The sequence below is a fragment of the Anopheles cruzii genome, chromosome 2, assembly GCF_943734635.1.
Source record: "Anopheles cruzii chromosome 2, idAnoCruzAS_RS32_06, whole genome shotgun sequence".
NCBI classification, from domain to species: domain Eukaryota; kingdom Metazoa; phylum Arthropoda; class Insecta; order Diptera; family Culicidae; genus Anopheles; species Anopheles cruzii.
Genome location: NC_069144.1, coordinates 30,181,612 through 30,199,422, shown reverse-complemented (window position 1 = coordinate 30,199,422; position 17,811 = coordinate 30,181,612). Strand labels below are relative to the sequence as shown.

Sequence of the window (17,811 nt, the reverse complement as noted above, 5' to 3'; positions counted from 1 at the left end):
TCGGTAATGTCCCGAAAATGGAAGAAAAAAATCATAAGCGTTTGCAACACTTCATATGTCATGTCCGGTTGCCGCACGAAAGGCAACCGCGACGGTTTGGGAGATACATTGTTCATTGGCCGCACACCCTGTGGGGCTCCTTTCTCGATGCCGTAGGCATCGTAGTACTGAAACACGTAATAAGTCACGAGCACTACATGCACTTTTGCCTGTTGCATTTTGCCATCGCAATTTGCAACAGCACACGATATCGACACTTGTTGAACTATGCACGGCGCCTGCTGCGCACTTTCATAAAGGTGTACCAGAACATGGTCGGCTATGTTACGGATACCTTTCACCAGTTACTGCACCTAGTAGATGAGGTTGTCAAGTTTGGGCCATTGCCACTACAGTCTGCGTCTTCGTTTAAGGCCGCAGTTAGTGGCCTCAACCACAAAGTGGACATCACAAAGACCGCACCACCGATGCAGCAGATCGCGCGGGCCCTGCTACTCCGTGAGGCAGCGTGTCGTCCTGCTCATAAGCCCCTTCCTCCTATTCCAATCCCTACGAACAACGGCCGTAGGGTGAAAATCCGTAAGCAATTCGTGTTGAGGTGCGAATCCATTTCAGCAGATGACACGGATAGCTGGTTTTTGGCGCCGGGCGGCCAAGTGGTTAGATTTCAAAAAGCTTCGGCAGACCCATTTGTTGTGTATGGGCAAGCTCTGACCGCACGAGTGGTGAGTTCCATTCATCCAGTCACCGTGCCGGATGAATTGAGCTGGTTTGCCGCAAAGGACAAAGCAAAACTGCACAACACAACAGAATATCGTTTAAAGGATATTATTTGCAAATTATGTGTAATTTGGTCGGGCAGGTACACAGTGTTTGTGCCTCTGCCTGAGTCATTTGCAGAGAGCTAACCGAACCAAAGCTTTAAAAAATGCCAGCTCTATAGTAACTTTTACACGAATACCTAATGATTAATGATAATTGATAGGATATGATAGGAAATAAAAGGGCTCAATTGTTTTGAACAATATAGTACGCAAGTCTTATATAAAGCATTCACACAAAGTTTTATTATATAGCTAATGATTTGGTGTATAAATCAGGACTTTTTTGGGAAAAACAAATCACTGTAAAAGCTTAACAAGTCGCCTGGAGCAGTTGCGATTACGTTGGTGACCAAGTAGAATTATTCTATATCCAACTTTATTCCTCAAAATGATTTTCAGCATTGTGTTTGTACTTTTTCTTCTTCGTTATATTTATAAGTAGAAATTCGGAGTTATATACTAAAGCATATAATATACAAATATAGATTACCAACATTGCAAATATAGATTACCAACGTTGCAAATATAGATTACCAATGTGCAACAATAGAAAATAATAAAAAGCAAGCTTTTTGTGTGTAGAGTTTCGAAAAACAGAATTCAGACTTGGCTGTCGGCATAACAATAATGATTGCTTATTGGCTGTGAAGGCGCACGCGGTTTTCTTTACGCATTTACTTTCGTTAGTAGCTGACTCATCTCTGCGCTCAGTCGAGCGCGCCTAGAGGTTGCAGACATGAGGAGAATCTTTTTGCTGGGTCCTGACGAGCTAAACATTTTTTTCAGCGACGACTTTTTATCCCGATTCCGCAGTAACAATTCAATGCCATCATTCAGCACCGATACACTCAATATTTCCGTCCACTTGTGAGACCACTCGGACTGAAAAATGAAAACAATCCGTTATAATGTATGCGCTACAAAATTGTGTCACGATCACAAAGTAACCAAGCGCTCACCTGCCATCCTCCAAACATTTCACTCTTGATGGCATAGATAATTCGGCAGTCGGTTAGCACAACAACATCCTTATTGTCAATGATCACTTCGTAGTACGCATATGCGTCCGTTTCGGCGAACTTGCCTTTATCAATATCTCTACAAGGATAAAAGCATAAAAAGCGAATGTATAATACGTTATTAGTACGAGAAGGATTCAATAAGTGCACCGAAAAGGAACGACTGAAAACAAAGCTCTTCAAAGAGAATACTGTACTATTCTTCACCAAATTTTATCTATTACTGCGTAATGGTTCATTTTAACCATAACTATGTTTCTGTTAAATGCACACATTTGAAAACCAACCCAAATTAAAAATTCTTGAAAGGCATTAGGCTTTGTTCTAATAGAAAAAAGGATTTGGTAATTAGTGAACAACCATCTGGTAGATTCTTGACAAATGCCATTCACTTGGTAAACCAAAACCAGTAAGAAGATCCGTTCATCACTTCAATTTTTTTTTAGAAAACAGTCCTCGTTTCGTTCACTCGACGTTTCTTTCATTCATCATCATTCAACAGAGAAAGCAACATGGATGACATGAATGACGTCACTTTTTACAGCGATTCCCAAGAATAAAACTCACCTCAACAATTTACATCCTTCCGCTTCCTTGCGGTAGTAAGGTCTCACAATGCCATCCTTGTGCAGATAACGAGGTGGACGCAATCGAATGACTTCATCCGATAACTCTGTCGCCCGTTTTACAGCATCAAAACTGCCACTTGCAAAGTCAGTCACACCGGCAATCGGGCGAGCCACCAGCCCAACGGCACCCTTTCCGAGGCCTTTGAAAAAGCCCTCTACGCCTTCTTCTTTGGCGCCACTTATGGGCTTCGTGAAAACTCCCGTCACACCATCGAACACGCCCATCACCAGTCCTTTGCCGCTGCGCGCTATTCCTTCCTGAAGACTAGCGGGTTTTTTGTTCAGCGCATCACGTCGCTTTTTCTGGAAGTCGTCATCGAATGTCAACGCTGCCAAGCCTTTGCCCATGGCTCCAGTAATTCTGCGGAAGATGAAACATCAAAAAAATATGCACGCACTGGCATGGAAGTCATGAAACAGTATCCCCTTACTTTGAAACAGCACCCGCTGCGCCACCTACAGTGTGTCCGAAAAGTGACTTTACGCCAAGTACCAGTCCCTCGGCAAATTCTCCAGGTCCCTGTATGGCACCCTGGAACGGCTCGTAGAACAAGTCTTCTACACCTTTGGTAAAACCGACCACCAAACCGTACGGATTTCCGATGACATCCAGTCCCAATACCAGCACGTACAGTTGCTTTACTGCCTGCCCACTGTAATGGGTCACGCACTCAGAGACAAGTTGACGCTGTGTAAGAAACTGAAATTCACGCTCGAAGAAAGCCAGCCGAAAGACCACATCGTTGACGTCCGTCAGCGTTACACCGACGCCCTGAAGTATGGTCGACAGAATGCCAGGTAACGCCTTCGATTCAGACCCGGCCATGGAAAAGCTAACGTGTATCTTTAGCGGGCCCAAGTGCAGGTTATCATAGAAGTTCTTCACTTCTTGTTGCGACTGAATCGTGACGTGCGCGTGCAGTGGTTGAGTTTGCAATTCCAAATCCTTTGCGAACAGTTGTTTCTAGAAATTGATAAAAAAAAAACAAAGATTAAGCAGTCCGGTCTCAGTTTCATCTTTTTACTGTCAAATACATACCGCTTCCGTTTCGGTGATCTCAGTGCTAATAATGTCGAAAATTTCATTCACAAACGGTAGATCGACTTTTACGTGAAATTCTTGAATAAGCACCACTAGGTACTTGAACTGCTTCACATTCGAATGTGGAATTATGCGCTGAACCATGCTCATCTCAACGAATGGCTTAAACTCCGTAGTTGCGGCCACACTCTTCGGTGGTGGCACCGGTGCTAGGACCACAGGAAAGATGCAGTCCACCAGTTGGTTGTCAATTTGAATGCGGTTAATCTTGGCGTGAAACTGCAGCTGATGGCTGGACGACTTAATTTTAACCCACAGTCCAGGGTAAAAGGCTCGTTTCAAGCGTCGTTCGGTAGACTTTCGTATTTTCATTTCCACAAAGTTTACCTCATTGCGAGAATCACCATCGAGGAAGTACTTCTTGTTTGCCACTGTGCCAACCTCTTGGTCACGCAAATACTGCTGGTAAAGATTTTCTATGAGGATCGTTTCCTGTATCTTCATTTGCTTGAAACGGCCAGACTTTTTTTGCTCCTCCCATATGACCCCGGAGCTGGCAATACCGATGTACATCAGGTCTATTGGCTTCATATTGTTCACGAGCGAAAGTCCAACGCCTTGTATCTCCAGTTTCACCTCTTGCGTCACCTGATCGAGGTGGATGGCACTGTGAACACCAGATGCTATGCTGCAATTATCCGTTACCAACAGAACACGTTGCGTGCCATTCAAGAACGACACCCAGTATATTTCGCTCCCGCCGGGCGTCTTGAATTCACTGATGCCATCTCGTCTTAAATCATTCTCGATAGCCGGTGCTTTCGATCCACTCTCCCACACGATCGTACGCTCACCAGCTGGATCAATCCATGTGTGGAGAACCATTTGATTCGGCATCAGTATCTTACCGTTAACGTCACCTTTTTCTTTGAAAGCGAATGGTTCTTTCGTATGGTTCATTAGCAGCGCCGGAGCATCTCCTGGATGGTAGCCACTAAACGTAATGTAGACTGCGCCTTCCGTAACGTGCACATCCACGTTAATGCCACCGTACCGATTGCGCAACTGCAGTAACGTGCACTGGACATCTGTGTACTTGAACGGAGCCGTCACCTCAGGCAGATCTGCACTCTTTACCCTTAGCATACGATTGTCTTCGGTTTTTGGCCAAAGCGGTACGCAACCATTTATGGGCACCTTTGTGAAAGAATCACCGGGCCGAAGATGTTCCTGCACCTCGACATCAAAGTTTGCTCGATTGATCAGAACAAAGTACGGCATAAACACAATCTGCTTCGTGAGCGAATTGTGAGTCAAGGTGTTGTTTACGCCAATTTCGTACTTCATGTTGTTTCCGTGGCACAACACCACACCACTCGAACCGGCCACATCTAGGGAAAACTTTTCACTCCACTCGCCATTATCGACCCGCACCGCAGCTTTCTTCTTTCCGAAAAACACCTTCTCCCGGAAAGAAAATAGAATTGGTCCTTCGTACTCCGGGGGGTGGTAGAGAATGTTTGTATTTTCGTCATTGGCCTAGAAATAAGATATGTAATTAAAAGGAAACCATACATTTTAGCCACATTAATTGAACAGTATTTAGAATTAAACAATACACAAAGTTAATCAATACATTAATTACTTGAATACAATTTGGAGCTGGCCAAATGTGCATCAATAATAAGACCAAAACATTAAAAACTTAACAAACAATGATTCAGCTATATGATTGAATATTTCATTGTTACAATTAAAAGCTGAAAACAGAGATCGTGCAACATTTACATTAATTAGGCGTAAACTTTGAAAGATGGAAAAATACAAAAAAAGACACTATAGAAAAACATTCAGTCACGAAGAGAAAGAGAGAGAAGGAGAAGATGATTCTAGATAAAGCCCGTAAAACCATAAATAAGCAGCACAATAAGCGGGATAAGATCACGAAGAAAAATCAGATTGAACCCAATCCATGCGCAAATAAAAAAATTAACCGCATGGCGCAGCTAGAACCGTAACATCATAATAAAATCCATTTAATATGTTTAAATTAATCAAAACACCTCTTGATAGACAGCCAAAGAAAGACTGAGAGACAATTTTATTCTTTCACAATGTTCTTAATTTTTCAGAATTTCCAGCTTTTTGTAATACCCCAGTACACCACCAGTTTTTTGTTGTAGTCCAAATTTATGAATCTGTTTCAAACAATTTTACAAAAGTATCCATTTGTGACCTCTGACTATAATCCAATTTTAAATGACTGCTTACTGTTTGATCTCATGCATCTTTAACATAAATGATTGCTGTAAACGAAAATGATGCACAGGAGCAAAAACGGTTTGAAGGTAAGATATTCATTAGAAATTTAGTTTAACATCGTTAACAACGTAACATAGTTCAAGTTAAATAACGCAGGCCAGTGTAGAAAAGCGTGAATACATAAAACTGATCAACCAAAAATTAACATTTGAAAATCTCTCTATTCAAATAGCTTGTAAGATAAAGATATACCTTTTTTGAGACTTTACCGCTTAATTCTTTCTTCTCCGTTTTGCTGGATTTCTGTTCCCGATGCACAAATATTCGTACATGTTTCTCATTAATTGCATATATTGATATCGAAAATAAAAAGCAAAGCATTATAATATTCACACTTTTGATCATTGTGAACAAAAGCACTGAAAATGGTGGTAACGAAAATAATGATAAAAGCGACGAATGTATTCCGTATTCGGAAATGCTATCTTTTTGCCAGTCATAAACGTTTACGACAAACAACATACATTAAGGTGAAAAAAACAATAATCAATAAACGCCTATTGTTAGCGGGACTGAGAAGAAATAAAATAAAAGAAAGCATCAAATGCATAGAAAAACAAAACAGCGGAACAGGTAGAGTAGATTTCAAATCATATTTCTAGTGTAAAAAATAAGCTTTGAAAATAAATAGGATAACGTTTTGGTTTACGTAATAATCAATCAACAGGATCAATAATAAATAGATAAACAACATAAATAGTACTAATAATAATGAATACGACTCAGCCCGTCCTTTAAGAGTAAACAAAAAAAAAAAAAAATACTAATAATTGCACATTATTTTGCAACTTACTTCAAAACATGTATTCTAAATAATTCAATTGGGCTTCAAATTATTATGTAAACGACACATTAGTTGACAATTTTAGTTAGCTCGAATGAAAACGATGACTTTGAAACAGACAACAGAAACTTTCCAAATCGTTTGCAGAAAAACACGAACTGATGATTCTCATTCATCACAAAAAACAAGAGGGCTTTAAGATGCTGTGCAATTTCTGATTTAAATATAGATACGTTTGAATATAATGTGTGAATCCTGATGCATTCTATCAATTTTAGCATAATTTTTTTTTATCATTCATTCGGAATAATTAGGCAAAAGAGTCAAGAAAACTTTGCATGCATTTTAATACTAAAGATTATGCGATTGCTTCACTTACCCGGTAACTCAACATTAGTCCAGTCTTATTCAACATCCAGAACGGGCAGTAAACGATCGCAGTTAATCCGTCTGCGCGATGCTCGTATCTGAATCGAAATTCAAAAACAATTATTATGTTACACATTACGGGGCTTATCGAACTAGCGTGATATGCCGCTTAATATCACTTACTTTACACCCAGCTGTAGAGACATAACTTCTACGGAATCATAGGAATTGAATGTCCAAACACCGAATTCTGGTGGCTGAGCTGGTATTTCTGTGGTACATGACCAATCTTTATCCAAGTAGTTAACAAGCTGAAAATAATGTATGACCGTGTGCAAAGATGTTCAAAAAACGACGATAAAATTAGGAGCTAGCAATAATAAATTATGACTCACTCGAGCAACAATATACGACGTTTCACTGGTGGAACGTGCGGACGTTTTAACGGTTGGTAAATGAAGCAGTTCTCCAGGCCGCAACAACTTTTCTCCGTAATCCAAAAAGTCTTCTCCGGTCACAGTAGAAGAATTCGAAAGACTTTCATGACTAGTAATTTCGCACTCGCGTCGAACAGTGCACCCGGCAACGGAGATTGTTAGACCGATGGGAAGGGCGTTCCTCAACAAAAATGGAGGTCGCAAGTGAATTTCGTAGCACGCACTCATCATCGTATGATTCGATGATATTTCATAAAACACTTCTTGCCGCTGTCGTACTGCCTGCATATAAAAATAACCGTTGTGTATTCCGGTAAGTAGTGCAATATAAAATACTTACATTTATGTAGAACGGCTCGAACGTTTTGGTTGGATCACATTGCAGACCTTTAATAAGCTTGAAGTTATTGGGCGATTCCTTCCAGCTTATTCCTTGAGCTGATGAGTGATATCCTTTCATGGAAAAGTGCAACTCTTTCATGTCGCTGTACAAGCAGTATAACGGAACATTTAAGAATCCTCCTGCACGAACTTCACCTATGTGACACTTTTCGTGGTTGATAAACTGATACATGTCTATCGGCACAGTGAAATGATTATGCACTTGTACAATGCTACGCAACACCAAAATTGTGCAACCATGCTCGATTTTCACCTCCGATATAAGGCCCCACGGTTCTTCGCCCATTTTTCGAAACAAGGGGAAGTAGCGTTTGTCGGACTTGTAAACTGGTAATGTTAGTTCTTTGTCTGTGTCAGCAACGATTACTTTCATAAACATGCGTTTGCTCATGTCTTTATCATCCAATACCGTTAGGATCGACCGTTCCGAGCAGTGATGCTTGGGCTGCAAGCTCAAACGTCCATTCGAACGAACGATGCAACTGCTTAGCGAAGACCCTTCTGCCGACTGGTTGATTACAATCAAGTCATCGATATGCGAGGAACCAAGATGCGATGGATGAATCAGGAAATCGCTGGCCGTAAAGTTCACCTTTACGTCTTGACCGGTATCGTTACGCAACACATAGGGCGCCTGTACACTGGACATAATCATGCCTTCCCGTTTGATGGCTTCTGAAAACGCTTTGGCGAGATTTTGCACCACATCCAAGCATGTCTTCGTTACGGTCATCTCTAAACTGTCTCTCGAAGCGATGTGCATCCTGGTTGTCGGTTCACGAGATCGATCTTCGTGGTGATCAACTTCCATGTTGAATGTCAACTCCCATGGCATGTACGTGGTGGTTCCATTGGATTGCTCGATAACGTTAGGTTCGATTACGTATTCCCATAAAGCTAGCGTTTGATTGTAGTACGACATACTCAAACGCAACGAGCTGCTTATCTTCATATCTGAACTCCAATTTGCAACGGACCCCTGCAAGCTGGTTTCGATAAAAAGCATCGGGATCGTGTTGGTTGCCAGCCCAGTTTCTACGATCAACGATATCGATGGTATGTCAATGAAACACTTTTCCTCCTTCACCTCCGCAGTAGCTAATGACTCGAAGCTGAGCGCGTCTTCTGCTATATCAGGCTGAATAAACCAAAACTGATCCGAATCATATTCTTTCACGTGCCACAGTTCTTCATAGTCAACCGTTTTATCAGACTCGCTCAACTGAGCCTGTTCTTTGGCGGTTAGCGTTTGAAGTGCATTGTTCATTAGTTCAATAACAGCAGGTGAAACCGATAGTTTGATTTCTGTCGAATTGATGCTAAGATGAAGTCCCAATCCTTCCGGTGTAGATCCGTTAAGGCTGATGGAGCATGGACGCACGACGTAATGTTTTGTGGAGTTGCGTCGCTCGGGGTTGAATTCAGCGTAGTATAAACACAAGTCCTTCAGTTCTCCCTTAATAACCTGTCGTTCGCCAATCAAACGCACATTCAAAGATATTTCATTGTTCAAGATCAACGCATAACAGTTGACGTCGTCCATCTTTTCCACAAGTATTATGTCGGGTTGCTCAATTTTGATGATCACGGTCATTTGTCTGTCAGCTTCTTGCGGCGCATTGTACGCTCCGGCAGACACACTAGCGCGGCGTAGTTTTTCCGTTTGTTCACTTTCAGTTACACGTGAAGCCTGTTGTTCAACCAACTCCTCTGGTTGGAGAAACTGCTGCAATTTTAACAAAAAGTCTACCGATAGAACCAGATTGAAGCTGGATACTTCAACATCCAAGAACATATCGTTTTCCTTCATGTTGAATGTGATGTTAATCATTGAGCGAGGCGTGGAAATAGACGGAGAACTAGTCACACCTGTGACTTGTTCTTGTGATTCGTTAAACTCATCCAATGAACCGTCATCATTAACCCGACGTTCCATCAGTCTGGTAAGCATATGCTCACGATTCGGTCGGATATCATCGAGCCGGATATCGCAAAGCACTACGGCTGTATGCAGGCTACCGTCTGTGAGCTTTTTCCCGCGGAGGGACAAGTAATATATTTCGAATCCCGCTAATCCTTGGCCGGGTGCTGAAAGATTGATGGACAAAGGGTAATCTGTAACAAAGTTTCAGGCTAACTCATGAATATTTACCAGTAAAAAGTTTGATATTGATGCTGTCGATTTGGAAATTGAACTTGAGGAATGTATCAATCTTCGTTTGCTTTGCTGCCGAACTATCCATGGTTTTCAATTGATCCACATCTACACCGAATGGCTTTACCGTTGCTTTCTTGCTAACCGAAGTCCAATTCGATTTAGCTGCAAAATGTAAGTTATTGAATGCTTGAATTAGGTATCCCTGCTATCAAGATTCAGCATCCTACTGCAACAACTGCAACTGCTATTATTATAATAATAATAGAATGGTAATATATAATTACCGGGAATATTCGAGGACGTTTTTTCATTCGGATTCGCGTGTGATTTTACTGGCTTTTTGAATTCATTCTGACCTTCGGTCATATTCTTTGATAAAATTTGCATGATCACAGAATAGTCAGTAGCTATAAAGTTGAGCTAAAAATAAAACAATGCTTGGGTTAAAAGAGGTATTTCCTTATTTTGTACAATAATTAAAAAAAAAACAAATTAATGATTTACCTCGACTATCTTCAAGCGACCGGACACGTCAATTTCAGGAAGTTCCCGATACCAGCCAGAAGATAGATTACGTTTTATAGCCAATGTAAAATTGGTCGGGCTAAGTACGGAACCCTGATCCGTGTCAAAATCATAACTAACATCTTCACCGTCATGCAGTGAAATCGAATCGCCTGCTGCCTCTGTGCGGCGAACGCCGACTTTGCCCAACTTCATGTCTTTCAGTTCGATCTTCATTTCATCAATTATCGCCGGTCCGTGCTGACTCTCCGTATCGATGTCGCGAAAGGTGTTCGTGATGCTCAAATAACCAAAATCCATGGCCACTGCTTCGAAGCTAGTTGAATCAACGGGTATAATAATGATGGGTGCTTTTACTTTGACGTTCAGCTTTATGCGCGTGGCCTGCGTGTATGCCTCGACTACATTATTTCTGGCCGCTTCTGCTGCAGCGGCACTCGCATCCTTGATGCGCTGTTGAGCCGACTGAAAGTTATCCAGAAACGATAGTACCGATGCTACGAACCAGTTGAGAAACACAATTCTTGCGCAACCCATAAGAACATCAATTTTCATATTATCTGAGTTGTAGTCGCAAGTAGCGTCCGTATCGAACAGGATAACTTGCACGTGCAAAGCGTCGTCGCCTATGATGGACAATATCTTATTGTGTATAGTTGCCGGATTTGTATCGGTTAAAACAATGTCTTCCAGTCGCAAGTTTATCTCCGTGTAGGATGTTTTCATAATTATACTGCCGGTGAGATTTTTTACCTAATGATTCAAACAAAACACGTTATTATTTTTTGTTTTTCCTAATTCATATTCCGCACTACCTACCGCAAGCACTGCCAGCGAACGTTTATCATTTTGAAGTTGAACAATAACATCTTCCAACTTTGCCGTGACTCTAACCTTGATGCTATCTACAAATGATCGACGTTTGCGAGATACTGTTTCCATTAATATCGACCAGTAAAAGGTAGGATGGTTTACATAAATTTCAATGTTGTAGATGGTGTCAAATTGTGTGTCAGTTGGTTTGTGTTGATGTTTGTCGGCCCAAAATCCGGCAATGTTTTGGTGTTGGATCCAAAGTAACCAATGTTGTTACACAATATACAAACAATAAATGTTACACAGCCATCGGTTTATGTGTCATGCCATTGTAGTAGAATTGCGCAGTACAGCACAACATTGCAATCGAAACAATTGTAAACATAGAAAGAAAAAGAAAAACAAATTGAAATATACAATTCTACACAAATATTTAAATGCACTGAAAGAAGCCTAATTCGAAATGAATTGCGCCTAATAGTAGGATCAATGATAAAAATTTAAAAAATCTCATTTGTTCAGTCACACATGACGATGAACAGATATGCAAAACTGAAACCTGAACAACCCTAGAAGACGACCTGATAATTATTATAGTAATATGATTATACTGATAAATTCGTTACGTAGTCACGAAAAACCCCGCAACAAGGCTTAAAACGACAATAAAATATACTGATAGTCTGTGACCAGTGAGGTATGTGTAATTTCGTTTTCGAATTCTAATAAATTCCACTATTAAACCTACTGTAATTTTAGCGAAATAGACATAGAAGAGTAATCTACCACTACTTATTGATAGTGTTGAGAATAATCTATTTTTGAAACGAATAACATAAAGCCACTAAAAGTTTCTTGAAAAATGGATCTCATACCTTTTTGGATCGCATTGCTGTCCAACACACTGTCATCTTCCAATATTGTTGGTAATCTTTCGCGAGCGGCATTTAAAAGTGCTGTTGCAACACTTTCTTCTTCGTGAATAGTGGCAATACGATCTTTTGGAACCGGTGCTCCATTCGAATCCAGTTTTTTATTCTTTGTTGTTGCCTCCATCCGGGATTGGAAGTCGTTTGCAAGCTGAATCAACTCATTTAGCCCATCTTCATGAAGCAACAACAGTAGTGTAGAGAAGCCGAACGCCACTTCCTGTTCCACTGATTCGTACTTGGTAGCGAACTCGGGACTGCTCTTTTTACACTGGAATGAGGGATTAAAAATATGTTTTCTTCAGTCATAATCTGAAACAAAACATTTAAGTACTATGAATAACGTACGTTTGTGTAATCCACCGAAAATAAATAGGCGTCGTCGCAGTCATATTTCGGAGTCTGAATAACGTTCAGAATCAGTTCTTTATCGTTACGCCAACGGAACTGATCCAATGTTACTGCACCAAGTTTTAAAGCAAGCTTGAGGTCGTAAGTTCGCTGTACCATGGTCATTTCTAGTTGCTTAAATTTAAACGCAATAATTTTTTGCTGATTTTCGTTAGTGGCACCTATACTGGGTAAATCAAAAGCAACAATTTTTGTTTGTGGAGTCAGCTGTTCCTCGGGAGATTGCGAAAACTCTTCAGTCGGTGTCGTAAATATATCCGAGGAGCTGCTAAGCGGACCATCGCCACCGCTTTTACAAACAGTTAGGGAGCATTCTGTAAAATTTAAAATGCAATATTAGTTGTTTGCACTTTATTTGCATTTTTTGATAGTTCAGCGTACCGTTTAGCTCAAACTTAATTTCCATATCAATAAACTGAACGATTTCACCGTCGAGTGCAGTCGCCATTTCTACCGGTCGTGAGATTTTTGGCAGTTTGGCTTGTTTTTCGTCCAAATATTTCAGCAATGACAAGCTGGAGCTGACCAAATTTGTGTCTTTGGTAATGGGGGCGGGCACGATCGGTTCGTCATTTTCCGGAAATGGTATGCTGCTTACTATGGACAAAACTTCCAGCACGCGCTGTTCAGTTACGATGATGTTAACCGAAGGCAGCACGCCGAAAATTTTACACTTCGGCAACCGGGGATCGTCATCGATAACGCACAGGTGTGCGGATACGTGAAAAGATGTTGGCTCCAATAGGTGCATCTCGGTGACGGTGTTCAATCGTAGCGATCCAAGCCAGTCCTCATCAACAGTGGCAACGATCGCTTGTACGTCGCTCACCTCGAACACAAATTTATCATAACTCTGGTGTATGATTTCCGATAGAATTTCATCCTGTCCGATGCCCTCGCTATGCATAGTTTGTACATCTCTGCGATTCAGCGGACGAGGTTCGGTTTGAACCAAGAGCTTGCCTAAGCTAAGAACTAAAACGGATTCTCGGGAAGAAAAAATTCCGCCATGAGGAACGATGACGTAGCTCGGCATAATGTCAATATTAAGCTCCAAGCGCGGATGCTTTGCAATCGCGTACTGCAATCCTGTCGCGGAGCGTTCTTTGATGTTGACTAACTTTTCTGCGGCAACATCTGTTAATCTACAACAAAAAACGACACAAAATACACAACTTTGCTAAACATTGCTCTATTTCCGGAGTACTTACTGCGAAATTGTTGCCGTACGCGGAGTTTGAAATACTTTGGCCAACTGTATTATGGTTTCGGCGTCGTAAATTATTTGCAATGGCCGAGAGTTTACCACAACCCGCTGGTCACACTTCTTGTCGGCAGGATTTGTTTCGAATGACACATCGAGCAACGTATTCGATCCTTCTAATTGTGATCTTACCATTATCGGCAATATGTCACCTTGTTTAAGACCTGAGATGGTAAGTTCATGCATGGCCAATGATACTCTAGAAAAAGTAAAAAAAAAACACATGTAGTTTCTTACTATCGTAAATGGTGTACGCGTCTAGTTTCTCACTTCATTGCCGCTGCAGATGGACGTTGTTCTACGCCACAAACGACGCTTTTCAGTTCTAGTAACAATACACGATTCAAAATTGCGGTATCCTCAGCTGCATCACTTCTAATCGAAACCTCCAAGGAATTCAGCTGGAACTGAAGTTTTTGAGCGACGTAATGCTCTGGAAGCTCAGTCGGAACATCATTTTCCTGATAACCGATGGCTTGAAACAGTTTAGCCTTCTCAGCCGGCGTCATAGCTGCTTCAAATTGTTTTTCTTTCAGAATAAATTATAAAAATTATTATTAGTTCAATTATCATTACTAAACCATACGGAAATGCAACTAGCCAAGTACTTACTTATGTCGACCGCGACGGAATCCTCTTGTTTTTTCGCTCCACCGCTCCACCAGGAACTGAACCAACCGGCGGACTTCTGTTCTTCCGCTTGCCGTTTGCCTTCCTTCTCCACATCCAGTGATACTTTCTGTCGAATGATGATGATGTTTTGCAGGTCAAGTATTTTTTCATACTCTTCACTACGACTGATGATGTCCGGGGTCAACTTTTTTGCCGTTAGCTGTTGACGATAGGCTTCTTCGTACAGCCTTAAATTTTTCCGATGCTGCATCATATTTTCCCACAGCCAATTATTGCGGCGTCTTCGAACCTCGGTTTCTAGTACGCAGGTGTACGCAAAGTGCCACCATTCCTTGTAGTTTCCCTTGTACCCAATTCCGTGAGGCCGGTACTTTCTGTACGGAATCGCACGCATCATCCGGCCGAATGCCTCCACTAGTTGCATCGTTGTCTGGAACTGCAAGCGTGTCAGGCCAATGGCAAGTGTTTCCATGCAAAGCTTGAGCTTAATTTTCGGCGAAGAGAACGGTACATCTGTTAATTCTGGGTTTGGTGCCATTTCCAGGCACGCTCCCGAACTGATGGGCCCAAAAATGTATCGATACTCCGCCAGTTGTCTGGATTTGGAGGCAATCGATTCCTCAAACAGTACCTTGTACAACGACGGATCGGATTGCTGGAACAACTGCGTGTTACAGTTCATGTAAACCGACAGCATGTCCAACTGGGCCATTTTATAGATTTTTGTCACCGAGTCCGCTACCAAGGTTTGAACCCAATTTTCATCCGTCGTGTGAACGCTCAGATCACTCAGTGTTACGCCAAAGGCAAATGGTTGGCCAGTGGTTGTCGTGTCTTCATATCTGATATGTATGTTGGATATTTTAATTTGGACATTGTTCACAATCTGCGTCGTTAGTTTTTCCGCAAATGACTTGTCCGCAACAGGCATTTCTTTTTCTTTCTCTTCTTCGGCTTTCTTGGCCTGCTCAATCCGAGATAGTTCAGCCTTCTTCGCCTCAAAGGCATTTCGTTGCTCCTTTTCTTCATTGTAACGAACGTCCGAGTTGGGGATGGCCAACACGTACAAATTTTCGATGATTGCTTCCACCGGGGCACTGTATAAATTTTTCCATGGGATTTTCAAGATTAACTTTCCCAAGTGTCCATACAATGTAGTAACCGGCAGGTCGAGCTCCTTAAGAGCACTTTGCTTAAGGATGAGATTGTTAAGCACGACATCACCTGAAATATGATCCAAGCAAACATCAATATACCGACATTGACCAATCGTGTGTTCATTGCATTAGTTCGAGGTATGAGAGCTCTTCAGCCAGGAGGTCTATAGTCGATTAACCACTCACACATGCTAAATCGAATGAATAACCTTAAACAATGTCAACAGTTACTAAAAAAGAAATTGAAATATTTCGAAAACGTAATAGCAGTTAAAATAGAGGTGAGTGAGTTTAGTTGTGTGAAGTAATTGCTAAAGTAATGGGTACGCACGGACAGATGTAAATATCAAATTAGACAAAATTATAAACATCGTTTGCGGCCTGCTGAACAGAACACAGATCGCCTTTCAAACAGTGTCCAACAAACATAAGTATTTTAATTTTTCATATTTAATTAAATAAAATATATTTTTCTTGCTACTAAGCATGTCAAAATTTACCCGTTGGAAATGCGATTGCAAAAATGCATATTCCATAAAATAATAGTGCTATGTTTGTAAATTTTTAGTTTTATTGGTAAACATTATGATTATTCCACTCTGAATAAGATAAGACCGAAAGATAAGAGCGTGTCGAAAGCACGTTAGCCATCCGTTTCCTATGAAAAAGAGTGTTTAAGTGGCTAAAAGCAAGCATAGGTACAAGTACTGGTTCACGAGATCGGGAACGGTTTGAACGAAGCTGGCAATCGATAGTCATAAAACTAAATTGTAAAAAAACAACCCCTCGATGATTCCCATTAAAAATTCTCTCTTATTTGTTCCAATTTTTTGAACAAGGGAACAGATTTTTTTTTTTTCGAGCGACACCAAACTAGAATGGGCCGAAACAATACTTTACAATTCAAACAGTTCACGTTGTTCCTAAAAGAGCTAAACTACTTGTCGCCTAGTGATAGTGTAAAAGACATGAAAAACAAATGCGTCATTTTTTAAGTAAACAGATTAACGCACCCCTCCCTGTTTTGCGATCTAGCTTAACGATGCGGCGATGATCATGATGCAACGTGTTCATCAATGTTCAAGCGTCACCACATACCAGAGCAAAGCATACCAATCATTTTGTCGCCATCGCCACACAACGTACATGATTCGAGGTCGTTGTTTACTTATTCGACCATCCTGACCTGCTTTTCAAAAAAGGACCACAGCCACGCTGTTTCCTTTACCCGTCCTCTGCCTGTTCTATATATGTTTACAATTAAACTAATCGAACCAAATTCAAACTGAACGCAGTTTGCTCGTGCCGTGTTTGCGAACCAGCGTGCATCTTACAGAAATCATGCATCAGCCATCATTTACGAAATACTTACCACCCCAAATGCCGATCTTTAGTTGCTTTTTGTCCAAGTTTTCAACATAGTCACCAACAAATCTGTTCAACACATCTGCCACTATACTTTCGAACACCATTTTCTTTTTTTATATTGCCTACGCACTTCTTTCAAGCGACTAAAATCCACAGGTTTTCAACCAGGTAGCTGCAAAATAGAACAATGCGTATTACTAGAGGTCGCGCAAAGAACTTCGGTGTTATATGTTTCTACGCGTTTGTGATAAGAACGCGCCGCGGTCGAAAACGTGCGGTGGTGTTTCGTTATTAATTTATTACATACGCTTCTGCTATCGAAAAAAGTATACATTTTTGCTGTGGAACACAGAGTTAATGCAAAATAAGCTACCAAGATCTGACGCGGTTATCACAAATAGCAGTTCCACACAAAAACGGATTCTCGTTCACACATTGCAGTGAAAAAAGCACACAAAAATGAGATTGCTCATGGCAGATTGCACATTATCGTCCATCACACGACACTTCGTCATACTGCACGGCTGGGTTTGGTTTAAGAGTACACGGTGACATCATTGCGGAGAAGTTTCAAGGTTCTTACCGAATCTAACTAACGTGTGGTTTCTCGTGAACGACGATTGTTTATTTCTTCACGCAACCCCCCGCGCCGGTATTGTTTATTTCTTACCACCACCACCACCCAAATACACTGCACTTCCTCGAGTCAAACTAGATTCTTC

At 41.2% G+C, this 17,811-nt stretch overlaps 1 protein-coding gene across 1 annotated transcript; it reads right to left on the bottom strand.

The window, feature by feature from the left end:
• Positions 1-1,051: 1,051 nt before the first annotated feature.
• LOC128275859 (intermembrane lipid transfer protein Vps13) lies at positions 1,052-17,735 on the bottom strand. Its single transcript, XM_053014420.1, has 21 exons — positions 17,673-17,735; positions 17,094-17,261; positions 14,544-15,788; positions 14,202-14,460; positions 13,879-14,130; positions 13,049-13,812; positions 12,605-12,981; positions 12,203-12,527; positions 11,331-11,443; positions 10,491-11,264; positions 10,271-10,406; positions 9,981-10,148; positions 7,767-9,916; positions 7,385-7,708; positions 7,173-7,300; positions 7,000-7,087; positions 3,512-5,053; positions 2,904-3,436; positions 2,411-2,833; positions 1,784-1,922; positions 1,052-1,706 (listed from the first exon to the last, which is right to left on the bottom strand). Exons 2-21 carry the CDS (start codon positions 17,191-17,193, stop codon positions 1,491-1,493), a joined length of 10,056 nt encoding a protein of 3,351 aa, XP_052870380.1. The 5' UTR covers positions 17,194-17,261; positions 17,673-17,735; the 3' UTR covers positions 1,052-1,490.
• Positions 17,736-17,811: the final 76 nt, after the last annotated feature.